The following is a 17476-nucleotide window of genomic DNA, read 5'->3' on the forward strand; positions in this document are numbered from 1 at the left end:
TCTACTTGAAAATGTCATGTTTTCCAATTCAATATATTCTGTTTCTTTGTAATACTTGTAGAGTTTACTAGCAATTTCTGAGTGAAAATTGTTTCAAAGTAAATCAACACAATTTTTTATGTATCTGCTAATAGGTACATATACACTAAAGGCCACAGATGTTTATAAATTCAACCAAACAGGCCATGTGCTAATTCATTTTACAAATGTAGATTCTACATCAGAGACTCGCTTAACTCATTTGTGCTTCAAGCAAACAATCTCCATAAACGAAAGCCTAAATGCGAATCATGGGTAATGAGGCACCTGTTCCTCATTATCTGCACTCAGACTTTCAGAGGAGATGTTCTGACTTCACTGACATCGTAAGGAGGCTTTCTTTCCATAAGTGTTTTGCAAGTAAGCATTGTGTTCAAAACTTTGTTCGCATCTCTGGTTCTCAGTGACCACATCTGGCTCATTAAACCCAGCGGCTGCTTCATCACTGTTGAAAACCTTGCAACTGAAATAACTTGGATTACTATTACAAAATTTTATGGCATTAACAAATCAAATGTGTTTTTTTAAAGTGCAATTAGGCATATATTGTAAGCATTTTACACCAAAATCAGAATGTATTTTACGATTTGTATACTCACCGCACCTTGCTCTTTATTTACACATATACACATACATGCTCAGGCAAGATAAAATGCTCAAATGTGACCCCAAAGGTCAGCAAAAACTGAAAAACTAGTTTGAGTGTTTTAGGATGATATTTAATTATAAATCTATATAGCCATACTGAGCTGTATGTCTCAAACACAATACTCAAGTAATGACAGAGTGTGTGGCACAAGCTCAATTCATTTGCCATTAACTACACTCTTAAAAATAAAGGTGCTTCACGATGCCATAGAAGAACCTTTTTGTCTAAACGGTTCCATAAAGAACCTTTAACATCTGAAGAACCTTTCTGTTTCACAAAAGGTTCTTTGTGGCGAAAGAAGGTTCTTCAGATTACAAAAAGGTAAGAAAGAGATGGTTCTTTAAAGAACCTTTGACTGAATGGTTCTTTGTGAACCCAAAAATGGTTCTTCTATAGCATCGGTTGAAGAACCTTTTGAAGCAACTTTATTTTTAAGAGTGTATATGGAATTTGTATTTTGAACATGACAGAATCCAATTAGAAAATTTAAGGACAGTTGGGGTTTCCTATAGACGAGTAAAACAGGGCTGTATTTGCTAAATGGAAAAACAACTACTGTTTTATATAAATATAATTATAATTATAATTATAGAGCGTACCCCTAAAAAAACAGCAGAATAAAAAAACTTTGACAAACTAAAAACTGAATAATGATAAGCTTTTTATGATTGAAGACCTTTGCAGCATTAATACTGTTATGTTCTTGTTAATTACTGGGAAGCTGCTTTGGAAAAAAACTGTACTGTGTAAATAAACGTGACTTGACTTGCATAAATGATTGAGGCATATTGGTATGTTATAAATGAAATTGAACACGCTCGGTTGGTTCCACTGAGGGCGCCGAGTATACTTACTTTTACTTGTATTAATGTTGTTTTTAATGTTGGTTAGGGGCGTGCAGTAGAGGAGAGAGAGGGCATCTCTTGAGCTTGCCAGCCTCTTCACTGGGGGCTGGACTTAAGGAAAGCAGCACTTGTCTGGCGATCGTCATGACCTTTGCGCGTCAGATCACCACAACTGAAGCACATGCGCACCACCAGAATATGATCCACGTCTAGGAGACTTAAATGCATCTGTCCTCTTCAGTCTAAGAGTGCACACTTGAAGTCTCTGTAGAGGATTCCCATCTGCTGCCTTTTACGCACGAGAATCCGTGCGCAATGAAGCTTACCTGAGAGAGCGCGCAAGATTTTACGCATGAAAATCACAGCTCGTTTCCAAACCCAACCATGGGCTACGCGTCTAACCAAACCACGGCGAACAACGACACCGACCCGTTCGGCAGGAACGAAGACGTGGCCAAAATGGAGATCACGGTTTTAAGCGTCACCTTCCTCGTTGCGGTGATCGGAAATCTGTGCGTGCTGCTGGCCATGCACAACACCAAGAAGAAGAGCTCACGGATGCACTTGTTCATCAAGCACCTGAGCCTCGCAGATCTGGTGGTGGCTTTCTTCCAGGTTCTTCCACAGCTCTGCTGGGAGATCACCTTCAGGTTTTACGGACCTGACTTTCTTTGCCGGATTGTCAAGCATCTCCAAGTCCTAGGCATGTTCGCGTCCACCTATATGATGGTGATGATGACACTGGACCGCTACATCGCCATATGCCACCCTCTGAAGACTCTCCAGCAGCCCACAAAGCGCGCATACATCATGATCGTGTCCACTTGGCTCTGCAGCCTGTTGCTCAGCACCCCTCAATACTTCATCTTCTCTCTGAGCGAGATCCAGAATGGCTCGGATGTGTATGACTGCTGGGGCCACTTCATCGAGCCGTGGGGCATCCGAGCCTACATCACCTGGATCACCGTGGGCATCTTCCTCATCCCTGTCATCATCCTCATGATCTGCTACGGGTTCATATGCCACAGTATCTGGAAGAACTTCAAGTCCAAGACCAAGAGAGGCACTCTGCACAGCACTAAGAACGGGATGATTGGAAAGGCGTCTGTCAGTAGTGTCACCATCATCTCAAGAGCCAAACTAAGAACAGTGAAGATGACATTCGTGATTGTTTTGGCGTACATTGTGTGCTGGGCTCCGTTCTTCATCGTGCAAATGTGGTCAGTCTGGGATGAAAACTTCTCCTGGGATGGTAAGTTGATCAGGGTTACACATGTAAATATATTTAAGCTCAGTATTAAGTTTAAAAACGTTTTAAATGTAAATTCTACTTTCTGGCGCGAACGCTGAAAGTTTGTCTTTTGTCGCTCTAGAGCAGTTAAAACCAACGGTAAACATCTTAAAGTATAAACAAAACACTATTTTTGTTTTCGTGTATAATTCTTTAAAAAAGAGCTTGATAAATTGTAATAATAATATATTTCTATTTACCGTACATAAGAAAACAATCCGGCAGCTGGTGCTATGGTCCTCGCGCATATTTCCGTTCGCGAATTTATTTCGCACTCCCTGAGTAACTTATCTTATTTTGTAGTTACTGAAAACTTTTGGAAACCTAAATGTATATGAAAAATAAATAAATAAATAATAAAACAATACAAGACAACCTAATCGTTTTCATCGGTTTTATTTAAAACGCAATATATTCGCCCTAATTCTGGCAATATTCACAATTCTAGTAATAAGATGTAATTGCAAGCATCAGGCATGGTTTAATTTCCTTGCTGATGAAAATGCTAATGTAATTTCTATAATAATTAGGAACCACTCCTAAAAAGACCAAACAAGAAAGAACCAAAGATCATACTGGATTCCATTCAATGTGTTTTCCAGATCAGAACTTCAGTTTATCCAGGAAGATCTTATCTGTCTCTCAGAGGATACTTTTCTGAAGTCCATTAGCATTCCTTTGAGATTACAGGATTCAAGAGGTTGTATTACTGTTTTTCATTACTATCAGTGTGTGTGTGTATATATATATATATATATATATATATATAATTCAAGAGGTTGTATTACTGTTTTTCATTACTATCAGTGTGTGTGTATATATATATATATATATATATATATATATATATATATACTGTGCCGTTACATAATGCTTCATTATATAAAACTAATGTTGCCTTATTGGAAGTTTGTCTTCCAATCTTGAGAAATACTTGTGCACCATGGAATGAAAAATCATTGATTACACAACGTAATACTTTGTCAATATTTCATAAGGCTGACAGGGCATATTGATCTATCTATAATTGATTTAAGCTTGAAAAACAGGGGAACGTATAATCAGAGCACAAACCTACTGTGCAAAGACTCAAGAGTACCAAATAAAGCAAATGATTTTCAGAAACAAGAAATCCAATCTACTATTTTGATTATCATGCGAGTCAAAACAGATTGTAGTTCAAGTAGATGTTACTGCTCAATGCAGCAAAAACGTATCAACTTTTTGCAATGTTTTAACCTGCAACCTTTCAGTTATCAGCCCAAATCTTTAACCCCAAGGCTACATCACTCAATCCTTCTCTTTTTCAGATTCTGAGAATGCAGCGGTGACCCTCTCTGCCCTGCTGGCGAGTCTCAACAGCTGCTGTAACCCGTGGATCTACATGCTCTTCAGCGGACACCTCCTCCATGACTTCTTAGCCTGTTTCCCCTGCTGGAACAAACCCCAAAACACGTTACACAAAGTGGACTCGGACAGCAGCATCCGGAGGAACACCCTCCTGACCAAGCTGGCTGCTGTCCAGACCAAAGATGGGTTCGACTCTTGGAAAGACCCATGCAACTCCCGAAAGTCCAGTCAGTCTTTAGGGCTAGACTATTCCCGTAAATCCAGTCAGTGTTTGCAACTTGACTGTTAGCGCAAATCAAGCCAGAGTGTTCCAGTGGAGTCCTAGGAGCCAGATGGGGATAAATAAAGAAGCATGAAAATAAAAAAAATGTTATCTAATGATACGGCTTTAAAAGATAAGTTGTGTGGTGAGAGTCTGCTCATTTTCTGCTTATCTAGGTTGCTTACTCTAAAAATATGAAATATTCATGGTGAATGAGATTTTGATTGTCTCGTAATCTACATTGAATGATTTTTGGTTTTCAAAAAATGTGTTCATTCTTATAAATGATGCATTTATTTTACAGCACATTATGTCACGTTGCACTTTCTATTTACGACTAAAGTCTGTGACTTCAGTTGTGTGTTTTAATATTGGTGAGAACTTCAGCTTCATTTCTTGAGCTGACGTGTGTCTTATTTGTTTACACCGATATCACTCTTTTTGACTAGGTGGGAGTAAAAGAGTGTATTGTGTTATGACTGACTAAACAAAATGTTATTTTAGCACTGGTGTAAAACTTGAGCTCTGTCTTGTATTGGTCGTGCCAAACTTTAACTGAGCAAAATGACTAAAACTGAAACAGCTTGTCTGGTGTTTGGCAAACTGTTTATGCAAATATAAAAATGTATGTGTATGAAAACTGGCATTTTGTTGTTTCAAAGAAGAAAAAAAGAGAGAATACATCTCAAGACATGTAAATATATAAAAATATCTCAACAAATAAAACACGTCAGTTAGAAACAATCTGTGTGTCCAGTTTGGTTAAAAATGAAAATGTACTCACCTGCAGGCCATCCAAGATGATCAGTTTGTTTCTGCATCAAAAGATTTGATCAAATGTAGCATCACTTGCTCACCAATGGATCCTCTGCAGTGAATGGGTGCCGCCAGAATGAGAGTCCAAACAGCTGATAAAACATCACAAAAATCCACAAGTAATCCACACAAATCCAGTCCATCGACTAACATCTTGTGAAGTAAAAATCTTATAATAAACAAATTAAGATGTTTTTAACTTCAAAATGTTGTTTCTGGCTACGAGTCCTCTATCCAAAATATTGCTTTCTCCAGTGAAATGATTCATCACCCTTATAATACACAGGCTCAATATATGTTTGATTGACAGGTCTCTTCCTGATTCAGACGTAGTATATTAGTAATAATGGCACTGAGATCAAAGAAGGATGGAATATAAACTTAAGCTTTTTTTACCGGCTCGGTGAACTGTGGGAGTAATTTTCCAATGCTGACCAATGTCTGTAATCTTGGTTGCATAACGTGGGACCAGAACACACTCTTATTACAAAGTAAATCTTCCACCCTTAAATGCACAGCATAAGTCGCTATAAAATACTCAAACCAAGTGGTATCTGCAACCAAATATTGCAGAGTTTTTTTCAGAACTAACTTCACATTTCTGAATTGTTATTGCATTGATTATTTCACCAACTGCTCTCAAGGTGATTTAGTGGATGTATGAATACAAGTCTTCTATAGTTCACACAGGTGATCCTTTACATCTGCTTCAATCTCAGTTCAGGTTACATTTAAACTCCCTTCATCTCCCACAGCTTTCCCTTATCTGCTTAAAATGAAAACCCCAGTGGCTCCAATCTGCCAATCCCAGTCTTATCAAAATGTACGTTCTGGCTAAGCCAGGATTCGAACAAACCTCGTCACATAATGCCGGTTTCATCCTCCGACCTGAACACCACTGGCAAGCAATCAGCGTTTTATTATAGGATTCAAACCCAATTGAAACTAAATGTTGTGGACGGGTAAGGCCTGCCTTGTCAATGAGTCAAACAGGAAAGGTTCTTAGTTTTTGAGGCAGCAAATCTAATAAAGGCAAGGGTCGTGTGGACTTTCAAAGACATTGAAAATATAACAGAGAGCCAGGAAGGAGGTTCCACTAAAACAAGCGCCGAGACACATACAAAACACAAACAAATTGAACCGGGGTATCATTTCACAAAGAACCTTTAACATTCATGGAATGTACTTTATAATGGAAAAATGTTCTTTAGAATATTCTTTTCAGAGCCTTTGACTGAAAGATTCTTTGAGGAACCAAAAATGATTTATGCAATGTAACGAAATCACCCTTCTGGATGTTCACCCAATTGCTGGGTTTGTCCCTATTTTACCCAGCACTGGGTTGTATTTAACCCAGCATTTTTTAGAGTGTAACGTCTAGCGTTTATGGTATGTCTGTAAAATCATTCCTCATTTGCTATGCCTCTGAAAACCCCAAATCCTCATAGACTTTTGCTGACCTCTAGGTTTCACATAAGATATTACAACTTAAACACAGTTCATGGACCGTAGATTAATCTTCTGCCGTTTTGATGCCTCTGAAATGTTATCTTTAAGTTGTTGGTTGAAAATAAATATTAAGGACATCGCCACTGATAGCTGCCATAATAGAAATGTTCACATTGTACAAAATCTACCCTACAAGTTGCACATTCATAATTATTAGAATTCAAATAATATTTTATTTCATTCGTTTGTTTAATGTCAACAGCACTCACTTGCTATACTAAAAGAGAACATTCATGTTGTAATGTATAAACTATACTGTATTTAAATATTTAAAATGTAATCATTTATTTTTATATTTTTTTGATTTGTCTCCATGAATGCACTACTATATTTAATATAATTTATAATTATAATAAGAACTTTATAATATGCATCTGTTTTAGTAGATTATTTGAAAAGAATAGCATTTATTTTTAACTTTAATTTCTTTGTCTACGGCACACATTTACACATTAAGTTTTTTTCCTCGTGATATGCATCTATCCTATTATTTTAATGTAAAGAATTGCTTTTACTGTCCCGGGGGCTTATTTTCTGTATTTGCTAAAAAAATAAAAAATAATAATAAAAAAGGGGAGGGAGGCCCAAGAACTACAAACGGCTGATTTGTCGAAAGTGCGTCGCCTTTAAGTCACGTGACAGGCGTTGAGCCAATCACAGAGACGTTTTCACGCACGGGGAAGCGCTAAGAACTGTTTGTATGCAGTCCGCCTTTACTCGAAAGCAATTGTGCAAAATCAAACCTATGTGAAATAACCTATTATGATTAATAAGGGTCCCAAATGGAAAAGAGTGCGGTCTTACGCTGGACCTGTTCCGAGGGCGAGGCACGGGCACCGGGCCGTGTCTATACGAGAGCTGGTGGTTGTGTTTGGAGGTGGAAACGAGGGAATAGCGACCAATCTGCATGTTTATAACTCAGGTAGGGCACCAACTGCATTAATACTACATAGTACAATGGATGTATCATTTATAAAAACTCATATAGAGACGTGACTTCAGATTGCATGTAGTACCCAGCAATAAATGCACTGATGGATTATTGTAAACAAATCATTGGTTAATAATATACATGAAAATAGATAGAAATGCTACTAACCTCTGTTATGTTTTCATATTCATTAAAGCTGACTGTTTTTTGTACATTAAAATAGTTAGAAATTCATATTTAATGCTGATGTACACAATCTTTCATTAATAGAAGTTCTAAACCATATATTTCAGTGACTAGGCAGTGGTTCCTGCCAGCAGTGAGAGGCGATATCCCACCTGGTTGTGCCGCTCATGGCTTTGTTTGTGAAGGCACACGGATCCTGGTGTTTGGAGGGATGGTTGAATTCGGACAGTATACCAACAGCCTCTATGAACTGCAGGTGAGCACTTAATGTAGCTCAGTTGATACCTAAATAAAAGCATTAATAGTTCATGATGGTAGTACACAGCTTTAGGAGGCCAGGGCTATGATTTCATATCTGTTCTTTTAGGCCAGTCGATGGTTGTGGAAGAAACTGAAGCCCCGTCCACCGAGGAACGCATCACTTCCATGCCCACGGATTGGCCACAGCTTCACTCTTCACGCTAATAAGTGTTATCTTTTTGGTGGAATGGCCAATGACAGTGAAGATCCAAATGGCAATATACCAAGGTGTGCATATTTACATGCATTTATGGTTGTCAAACGCAAAAACACATACATACTCACATGGATGATGTTTATTTGTGTCTCTATGCAGGTATTTAGATGACTTCTATGAGCTGGAGCTGCAGGTCCAGTCTGGGGTTAAAGGCTGGAACATCCCTGAAACCAAAGGTGGAGGTCCGTCAGCCAGGGAATCCCATAGTTCTGTGGTGTACTGTGGCAAGGGCGGGAGTGGCCCAAAGCTGTACATATTTGGGGGCATGTGTGGGCACAGACTGAATGATCTGTGGCAACTAGACATCGGTAAGGCCTTGTTCATATTCATCAAAATAACAGAGATGTATGACCTCGCTCTCTTTTTATATTAGTTCAAGCTTGTTTTCATTAATTTCAGAGACTATGACTTGGACATTACCTCTAATCAGAGGTCAACTGCCGCTACCCAGGAGTCTGCACACCTCCAATGGGATTGGAAACAAGTAAAGCCATAGCCTGTTTCTTTTTTGATTTACTGTAGGAAGCGGTTCAGTTTGTGGTTCTAAAACAGGAAAGATAACACAGCCCAGTATCTTAAAAAAAAAATACTGCAGATTTGCAAAAAGACCTACTATTATCGAATTCTATTACCTAATTTGATGATGCCGAGTTCAAAAATATCAATAAAAACCTTCCATCGTGTAGTTTTTTTTACACAGCAAGAATGCTTTTTCATATTATATGTATCAGCTTTAATGCACTCAGTGCAGTCAAATGTCATGTTTAAATAACAAAAAATATTCAAAGTGTATAATTTAACTTACAATATGCATAGGAGTAAAGAAATATGTTAAAATACTCCATTTAATGTTAAGTAACTTCACATAACAGTTTATGCATAATAAAAATTAACATCATTTTCTGTTTTCTGCTGTTTGGATGTAGTAAATCACCTAAAATGTACATAAATCATTTATATGTGTGAAAATGTAACAAATAATTGTAACCTGAGGAAAATAGGAATCATGTCTTTATGGCAGTTCTTCTGTGGATAATAAAAAATTGTTGTCGAAACCAAAAATGCTACAAAAAGCCAATCATGTTTTGTGAAAAAGTGACATTCTATAACTAAACGGGCACTATTTCTGAAATCAGCATCGCAAAATTTGTAAGAAACAAGTATTGGATTTCATTCAGCAGAAAGCAGTTTAATGTCATGTCACAATGGTTTCAAAATTCCCATTTGAGAAATGACAGAGGCTCCTCATATAATGTTGACAAAACCACTATTCTGAAAACCCATTAGAAATCCATTAGGGGTGAATTAGCCTCTTGGGTTTGCCTAGATATTGACGTCATGACTGAACAGCTCCATTGTCCATTTCCTCTCTCAATTTCACTTTTCAATAAAGTCAAGATGTATTATTTTACCTCCTACTGTCTCAATTTTTCTTCTTTATCTTCTTGTTGTAGGTTATATGTGTTTGGAGGCTGGGTTCCGGTTGGAGAGGCAGAGGATGCACTCACTGCCGATGGAGTCAAGTGGGTCTGCACCAACTCTCTTTCCATGCTAAACCTTGGTATGATCATGAATATTACATTGTTCTTGCAGCTAGATAATCTCAAAAATTGCTTTATTATCATTACTCGTTTTCTCTTGGTATGGTTTGCTTACTGTAGACACAATGACATGGCATGACTTGACACCTGAAGAACAGCAGCAGGGATCGGCTTCAGATGTACAGTTGGATGAACAGGAAGAGGGTAATGCACACTGGCCGAAAGCACGAGCTGGACACAGCGCAGTAACCGTCGGCACTCGTCTGTATGTCTGGAGTGGGCGAGATGGATACAAAAAGTACAATAACTACCAGGTGTGCTGCAAAGATCTGTGGTACCTTGAAACAGGTGAGTGATATTAAATCAACAAAGTTTACATCTGAACATTTAAATCATCAAGTTCTGATTTGTTGTGTGTAGAGAAGCCTTCCACTCCTGGTGCAGTGTTCCTTGTGAAGTCTACAATTAATATGCTGCATGTCGCCTGGCGGCCCTTACCTGCAGCTGAATGTTATTTGCTTCAACTGCAGCCAATCACATCTCAGTCCGCTTCTACTGAACCACAGTCCACACCATCAGGCACTGGAGACAGAAAGGAATCTGTACAAATAGGTATTACAAGTTGTTTTGTGCTCAAATTTAATTTTGGAAAAGGTGTAAGAACCCGGTGTATATTATTTATAATTTAAATAACTGTTATTAATATGTAATTATGTATAATTTATATACATTTTCTGTCTAGACTCCCAGCCAAGAGAAGAAAAAGAATCTTCTTCACAGGTCAGATTTCTGCATTTGAGTGTATTTCATATATGACTATATATCATATATATATATATATTATATTTTTTATTAATCTCACAGGGCCTTTCTCATTTCAGGAAAGCATTTTGAGGCCAAAAGAACTAGGTGAGGAAGGGACAGACGTCCGGCCTAAAGGTGACAATGGTAGAAAAGTGAACACTGCTTCTGATATGTAGTTTAATGCGCATGTTTATTTCCACTCTTGCATTCTTACTTTTGGTCTTTCTGTGCTACAAAGTGGTTCAGTCACATATATACCTGATGATGTATTTTTAATGTGCATATTCAAAGATCAAGAAGGTGTTTCCGTGATGCCATCAAACATGAATAAGGCTGGTAAGCTGAATAGTACATCTCAGTGCCAGAAAGGTATGAGCACACACTTCCTGTTGAAAATAGATCAATTGTTACTGTAGTTTTCCTTTCTTACTATTTATATTATCATTCACAGAACGAGACATTTCTCCCATACCATCCCAACAGGTAGGGTGTTACAGTGTGTTTCTGTATTTATATAGGTATAAATCTCCTAAAAACACGACACATTTTCTCCCTTTGCCCTTACAGTCTGAGGACTCTGTGTGGTTTGATGTGGGTGTGTTTAAAACACTGTATTGTGAGGTTACACACTACTTCCTGCCTTCTGAGGAAGGTGACATGGCATCGACCCTGTTTGGTCGAAACTCATCTGACAGTGAGGTTTGTCTGTGTTATTGGTTTGATACTACCACACCTAATTGTAATGGTTTCCAGTTGTGACAGTGCGTTTTACGTCACCACTTTCTGTCCGACAGTGGGAGTTGCCGGGTCCTCATTGTTTTAAGGATCGTGAGAAGCAGGAATTGGCCTCAGGAGTCACATATAAATTCCGGGTGGCCGGACTGAACAGCCGTGGCCTGGGCAACTTCAGTCCCGTCAGCGAGTTTAAAACCTGCCAGCTTGGATTTCCTGGAGCGCCATCTGCTGTAAAAATCACCAAGGTACAATCAGTCTTCTCAGTGATGACAAACATTTTGCGTTCAAAGACGTTTAGATGTTATGTTATGATTTCAGGATAAAGATTCAGTGCATATCACCTGGGAGCCTCCCACCTCTCCGTTGGGGAAGATCACAGAGTATTCCATGTACTTGGCTGTGAGGAAGAGTCGAGGGAACGGCGTGGAGAGACCTGGCGAGCTGGCCTTCATCCGAATCTACTGTGGTACCAAGACCTCATGCACAGTCAGCGAAAGCCAGCTGAGCAACGCGCACATCGACTGCTCGGCACGGCCTGCTGTCGTCTTCCGTATCGCTGCCAAGAACGAGCAGGGCTACGGTCCGGCCACTCAGATCCGCTGGCTGCAAGGTGTGCAAAAACTTCTAAAGCTTTGACTCATTAATGTGTATCCTCATTTGTGACCCTGGAGCACAAAACCAGTCATGAGTAGCACGGGTATATTTGTAGCAATAGCCAACAGTACATTGTATGGGTCAAAATTATCGATTTTTCTTTATGCCAAAAATCATTAGGATATTAAGTAAAGATCATGTTCCATGAAGATATTTTGTAAATTTCCTACCGTAAATATATCAAAACCTAATTTTTGATTAGTAATATGCATTGCTAAGGACTTCATTTGGACAACTTTAAAGTTGATTTTCTCTATTTTTATTTTTTTGTATCCTCCGATTCCAGATTTTCAAATAGTTGCATCTCAGCCAAATATTGTCCTATCCTAACAAACCATACATCAATTGAAAGCTTATTTATTCAGATAATGTATAAATTATCAGCTTTCAGATGATGTATAAATCTCAATTTCAAAAAATTTATCTTTATGACTGGATTTGTGGTCCAGGGTCACATTTTTCCTTGGGTTGATTGATGTATTGCCTAAAACCTCTGGTTTTTATGTCACAGCCATAAAACACACACATATATATATATATATATATATATATATGCAGAGTGAATTCAATTTCACGGGTCTTTAAAAAAAAATCCAATTTTTTTCCTGAGTAGTATGTTGCTTGTAGAAAAACAACAATTATGGCATTTAAACTCTACACAAACCAATCATAATTTCAATAATTAAAGAAATATTAAAGAGCCAGCTTACCTTTATTATGGCATTGTTGATGCTGCTGATGTTTATTGGTCAAGTATTTAACCAAAAATACAGTAAAAACAATATTGTGAAATATTATTAGAATTTAAAATAATATATTTTAAAATGTGATGGCAAAGCTGAATTTTCAGCATCATCACTCCAGCCTTGTCACATGATCCTTCAGAAATCATTCTAATATGCTGATTTAGTGCTCAAGAATCATTTCTTATTATTAATGTTGAAAACAGTTGTGCTGCTTAATATTTATTAATCAGCACATAACCGCAATACATTTTTTCAGGTTAATTTGATGAATAGAAAGTTCAAAAGAACAGTATCTTTAAAAAAATAAATATTTTGTAACATTACAAATGCCTTTACTGTTACTTTTGATCAATTTCATGTCAAATAAAAATCTTAATTTCTTATAAAGTATTCATAACGTCTGAACATTAATGTACACTGCAATATAATATCAATGCAATATACAGTCTGGTCCTAACTGCTTTATATGTCCTCCTACAGATGCGAGTAAACTGAAATCGTCAGTGATGCAGGCAGACTCCAGTCCTCCAGCAGCAGAGCCTGACACCACCTGCAGATGAACTCTCACCCCTGATGGGTCGCAAGCTGCTGCACTGACTGCCAAAGCTCTAATACTTCAGGACTGCATTTCACTCTCTTTATTATTCCACAACGCCTTTTGCCATTTTAAATGAACTCTTCTATTGGCTGATCTCAGTTCACTGTTTTTCTATATATTGATTGCCTTTTAATGTCATGGTATCGTTTATACTGTAAGCTTTAGGTTTATCAGTATCAGTCAAAAAGGTCATTATCACTGTAAAATGTACATATTTCGTTAACACTTTTAATACCGAGTTCATAAATTTATTTTTATTATGGATTGTTGTAGTCACAGGCAACACTTTTTTTTTTTATACCTCCAAATCCCTACAATGGTTTTTGTGAGCAAAATTTATTCACGCATTAGTGGAAAACGAGCTACTTCCCCATATCTTAAACTGCATATATGTTTCTTAAAATAGGCTCCTGTATTTTTAGGAACCGCATAATTGACAGTAGTTGGAACATAAACCGCTCCACCGGAGCACCCTTCATTTGATTGCGTTTTTTTTTCCCAAAAGCTGTCCAATTATTACTCTTAAAAAGACTTAACTGGAGAAAACGTTTTCCTGTGCCTTATTACGGTACAAAATTACAACGTGTTTTGTTACATTACAAAAACGACTACTAGGACATCCTACATTTGGCCATAAAAGCGTAAATTCTGCAATTTGGGTTAAATATTCAGTGCATTCATTAAACAGTAATACACATTTACCCTGTAAAAAAAAAAATATAATCTGTCTACTGGGGGATTTTTAATATTCCATTTGTAGAATCGCTTATGCAGTTACATTACATTAGCGATTATATATGTATTAATGTTCCATTAGCATGTCACTAACCTAGAGAACTACTAAGAGTATTAATTACACAGACGAGCTATTTTTAACCAAGCTCTTAAAAACATTTCTACAACCCTTTCTTGATTGCTAAATAATCTTTGACAATCTTGGAATTTCTTTGTAACTACTTTTTTTTTTTTTACACATTTGTTCCACAACATTTCAGTCACAAATAGAACATTTTTTGATGTACACTCCCATAATGGTCTTCTTGTGGACAAAAATTTACTAAAAAATGTATTGCAATAAAGTTTAGTTGGAAACGCTGTTATGACAAGGCATACATTTGTTCAAATTAATTTTGATCTTGACTATTTTCATCAGCTTATTTTGTAATATTCATGGGTGATTTTTAAGACATACTTTAAACAACATTCAAACAAAGAAAGATCACTTTTTTTATTCAAAGAATCAGCATAACAATGTCAGTTCAATAGGTTAATTAAGACCAAATGTCAAATCAAATGAAAATTCCCTCGATTCTGGGAATGTAAATTGTCAATATGGCCTTTCTATCTTCCCACTGCCCCATCCCAAACTTTAAAAATGATTAAATATGAGGAAACCCCCCAAAAGTCATAATTTGGTTCGGCCTGTACCAAGCAGACCATTCAAAACAAACTGGCCTAAATATAATACTGAATGAATTACAAGACATCACTTAAGATCAAATCAGCCTCCTGGCAACAGGCACTTTTGTTCCTGCTCTGGTAACCAGGCATCTCTTGGTCTTCCAGCACTGACCTGAAAACTTTGCAAGGCAAGAGCTAAGTCTGTCTGGACGCTGGACAGGCTACTAGATATAAGTCGGGCCGGTCTTCGGTCATGAGAACTGTATCTGCTGAACGCCAGAGATCTAACGGATCATAAAAAAAAGAGATGGTTTAAATAGTGAGCATAACTAAAATCTTACAACAGTAAATGGTTCAGTGTCATCAGGAATCTTCAGTCATATATCTGTAGTTTAACATGGGTTGGTTTGCATACTAACCTGCTGGTATGAGGTGGTATATACCATCACATTCTGTTGCTGGCCATCAGCAGTGATCAGTCCTGCAGGCAACTGACCAGCTGTAAGTTCAAAGTAACACAATATTAATTATGTAAACCCTTTAAGACACTAAAAGCTATAAATAAGCAAGAGAATAGTGCTGTATGTTTCGATTGCATTACATTTTCTGAATAAGGCACACGAATATATAAGCTACATGAATGAAAGAGATTGCACTTACTGAAACTGTCATCTGTAAGCTCTTCTCCAAGGCCTTCGCTGACTGTAACCGGAGTGATGCCTTTCTCACCCTTCATTGCCTTGGAAATATGAATGTTAATTCACGTCGAACCACAATTTGTGCTCTAAAAATGATATTCATGATGAGATGCAGGTATTGCTTTTCTAAAAATCACATTCTGCAATTTTCTATTTCAAAAGTGCAGGCGATATGTCTCTCTCAAAGATCCTTTATATTGATGTTTTTAGACCATGATCTGAAATGTATTATTAATTTTGCATATGTGAGTGAGTGAATAATACCTCTCTGAACTTCTGCAGGTAGAGTTTAAGCGGCTCCACGTACATGTCAAAACCCAGAGTGGACATAGCAAACAAGATGTCCTCTCCGTTTATGGTCTTGCGTTTCTCTTGATGGCATCGCTCGCTGGCCTCAGATGTGATAAAGCTTATGAACTCGCTCACACACTCCTGCACACACTCTTTTGCATCCTTTGCTATCTGTGTTTAAAAAGAGAGATGACAGAAGCGATCGAGGTTACTTCTACATAAGATTAGAATTTATATAGATGCACTCCAAAAGGACAAATTCAAGCTAATAAAATATATTGAAAACGAGTTTTTTTTTTTGTTATTACGAGTTATCCATACCTGGAAACAATTTAAAAATTCTCTAATTTTACCTTTCCAGTCTGTGGGATGGCATTCTTCATGATGCGGGCAACATTTGCAATGGGAAGGTAGATGTCCTGCTCTCGGAAATGCTCTTTACCGCCGTTGCCATCCTCATGGTCATTGAAACTTTCATCCCCATCATCTGCCAAAAAACAAAAAAACATGACAATGGACAAACTGCTGCTACTTGACTCATTATAAAACTTTGTTCATTATCTCTATCACAGAATAATGATTTATGGTGACATCATGTCCATACCATCCTGGGTCTGCAAGACATATGTCCCTCCTGTCATATACTCTCCAGTTATTCCTAACTGAGTGGTATCTGTGGTGCTGCTGTCCCCGTCCATCTAAAAAACACAAACAGGACAATGGGGGTTAAAACATTCATTCCAATTACAGCTTTATAATGAGCTAAAATATTCACTCATGACCCAGGACAACTAGAAAACTCTCCAGAGCATAAAAAGCATGATTAATAACAATACTGAATAACCATATGTACAATATTTATAAAACATTTACGAATTTAGCAGACGCTTTTATCCGAAGAGAAACAAAAATAAGTACACTTACAAAAAAGGAACAAAAAGTAATTCGTCAAAAACCACCAAAAATCGTAATAAACAATGCCAGGTTTATTAGACGCACTACATTAAACGGCTAGAAAAGATACTTTTTTAAATGCAGATAATGCAATAAATATGTACGTGGCTTTGGCTATGTTATTAATATCGATAATAACTGCTCCTATAATTATTAGTATGTATTTCTGGCAGCCTTTGTTTTGATAGTCAGCTAGCAGGTTAGCATCGTCCCAGCTCTAGCTAACAAATGACACACATTTAACATAGGGAAATATCTCATTTATGAACAATTTGTAAACTTTAACCAGAAATTAACGGTCTTCCTTTATAATTAGAGTTGCTGTTTATTAAACGTGGTTAACTGTGGCTTCGGGGCCTCGCGTGGATGTAGCATCCATTTCTCCACTCAAATAATCCCTTACCCATCCTCAAACATTCATTCTTTTAAGACTTCCTGTATTTAACGGCTGCTTCGGCCTGGTAAAACCTGTAAAAACCTGCCGGTATCGGCCTTTTCTATCCGTTAAACACGAGAATTACCGCTGAAGCGGATCATTTGACCGGAGCCACAAATACAAACCTGACTCGCTCTCGCGCTGCAACTTGATTGGACGCCGGAAATGGAGCTGCGCGAGACAGTTTGTGCACGCGTGTATGTTGGTCACCAGGGGTCGCGCT

At 37.6% G+C, this 17476-nt stretch overlaps 3 protein-coding genes and 1 long non-coding RNA gene across 7 annotated transcripts; 2 read left to right on the forward strand and 2 right to left on the reverse strand.

Annotated features, from left to right (window-relative positions):
* The first annotated feature begins 325 nt into the window (after nt 1-325).
* On the forward strand, nt 326-5072 carry LOC107592260 (arg8-vasotocin receptor). Of its 2 annotated transcripts, none has more exons than XM_016281676.1 (3): nt 326-399; nt 1580-2785; nt 4135-5072. In XM_016281676.1, the coding sequence occupies exons 2-3, from the start codon at nt 1918-1920 to the stop codon at nt 4461-4463; spliced, it is 1197 nt and encodes a 398-aa protein (XP_016137162.1). In that variant the 5' UTR covers nt 326-399; nt 1580-1917; the 3' UTR covers nt 4464-5072. The 2 variants fall into 2 exon arrangements, with proteins under 2 accessions (XP_016137162.1, XP_016137163.1); XM_016281677.1 differs by having other exon boundaries at nt 326-365.
* A 2360-nt stretch (nt 5073-7432) lies between these two features.
* LOC107592226 (host cell factor 2-like) lies at nt 7433-14500 on the forward strand. Of its 2 annotated transcripts, none has more exons than XM_016281642.1 (16): nt 7433-7683; nt 7986-8134; nt 8246-8406; nt 8495-8703; nt 8795-8879; nt 9850-9956; nt 10057-10284; nt 10357-10548; nt 10679-10716; nt 10818-10875; nt 11032-11109; nt 11192-11223; nt 11308-11439; nt 11535-11720; nt 11794-12085; nt 13356-14500. In XM_016281642.1, the coding sequence occupies exons 1-16, from the start codon at nt 7524-7526 to the stop codon at nt 13433-13435; spliced, it is 2187 nt and encodes a 728-aa protein (XP_016137128.1). In that variant the 5' UTR covers nt 7433-7523; the 3' UTR covers nt 13436-14500. The 2 variants fall into 2 exon arrangements, with proteins under 2 accessions (XP_016137128.1, XP_016137129.1); XM_016281643.1 differs by having other exon boundaries at nt 10818-10845.
* LOC107592228 (uncharacterized) lies at nt 8084-9878 on the reverse strand. The gene is made up of 3 exons (XR_001609958.1): nt 9808-9878; nt 8464-8559; nt 8084-8163 (listed from the first exon to the last, which is right to left on the reverse strand). It is a non-coding gene; the product is annotated as an uncharacterized lncRNA (long non-coding RNA).
* Nucleotides 14501-14698: 198 nt separating the features above from the next.
* LOC107592261 (nuclear transcription factor Y subunit beta-like) lies at nt 14699-17476 on the reverse strand. Of its 2 annotated transcripts, none has more exons than XM_016281679.1 (7): nt 17221-17372; nt 16468-16561; nt 16217-16350; nt 15837-16034; nt 15535-15613; nt 15294-15373; nt 14699-15158 (listed from the first exon to the last, which is right to left on the reverse strand). In XM_016281679.1, exons 2-7 carry the CDS (start codon nt 16559-16561, stop codon nt 15126-15128), a joined length of 618 nt encoding a protein of 205 aa, XP_016137165.1. In that variant the 5' UTR covers nt 17221-17372; the 3' UTR covers nt 14699-15125. The 2 variants fall into 2 exon arrangements, with proteins under 2 accessions (XP_016137165.1, XP_016137164.1); XM_016281678.1 differs by lacking the exon at nt 17221-17372 and adding an exon at nt 17379-17476 and having other exon boundaries at nt 14700-15158.

Source organism: Sinocyclocheilus grahami, unplaced genomic scaffold, assembly GCF_001515645.1.
Source record: "Sinocyclocheilus grahami isolate Dianchi unplaced genomic scaffold, SAMN03320097.WGS_v1.1 scaffold151.1, whole genome shotgun sequence".
In the NCBI taxonomy this organism is placed as follows: Eukaryota; Metazoa; Chordata; class Actinopteri; order Cypriniformes; family Cyprinidae; genus Sinocyclocheilus; species Sinocyclocheilus grahami.

Excerpts from the sequence above, each read along its gene's own strand:
- LOC107592260 (XM_016281676.1), top strand. The coding sequence starts at position 1,918 with ATGGGCTACGCGTCTAACCAAACCACGGCGAACAACGACACCGACCCG. Across the intron at positions 2,786-4,134 it reads TGAAAACTTCTCCTGGGATG|ATTCTGAGAATGCAGCGGTG; the intron begins GTAAGTTGATCA and ends TCTCTTTTTCAG.
- LOC107592226 (XM_016281642.1), top strand. The coding sequence starts at position 7,524 with ATGATTAATAAGGGTCCCAAATGGAAAAGAGTGCGGTCTTACGCTGGA. Across the intron at positions 8,407-8,494 it reads CCAAATGGCAATATACCAAG|GTATTTAGATGACTTCTATG; the intron begins GTGTGCATATTT and ends GTCTCTATGCAG. Across the intron at positions 12,086-13,355 it reads TCAGATCCGCTGGCTGCAAG|ATGCGAGTAAACTGAAATCG; the intron begins GTGTGCAAAAAC and ends GTCCTCCTACAG.
- LOC107592261 (XM_016281679.1), bottom strand. The coding sequence starts at position 16,561 with ATGGACGGGGACAGCAGCACCACAGATACCACTCAGTTAGGAATAACT. Across the intron at positions 16,351-16,467 it reads TGTCTTGCAGACCCAGGATG|ATGATGGGGATGAAAGTTTC; the intron begins GTATGGACATGA and ends GTTTTTTGGCAG. Across the intron at positions 16,035-16,216 it reads CCATCCCACAGACTGGAAAG|ATAGCAAAGGATGCAAAAGA; the intron begins GTAAAATTAGAG and ends TTTTAAACACAG.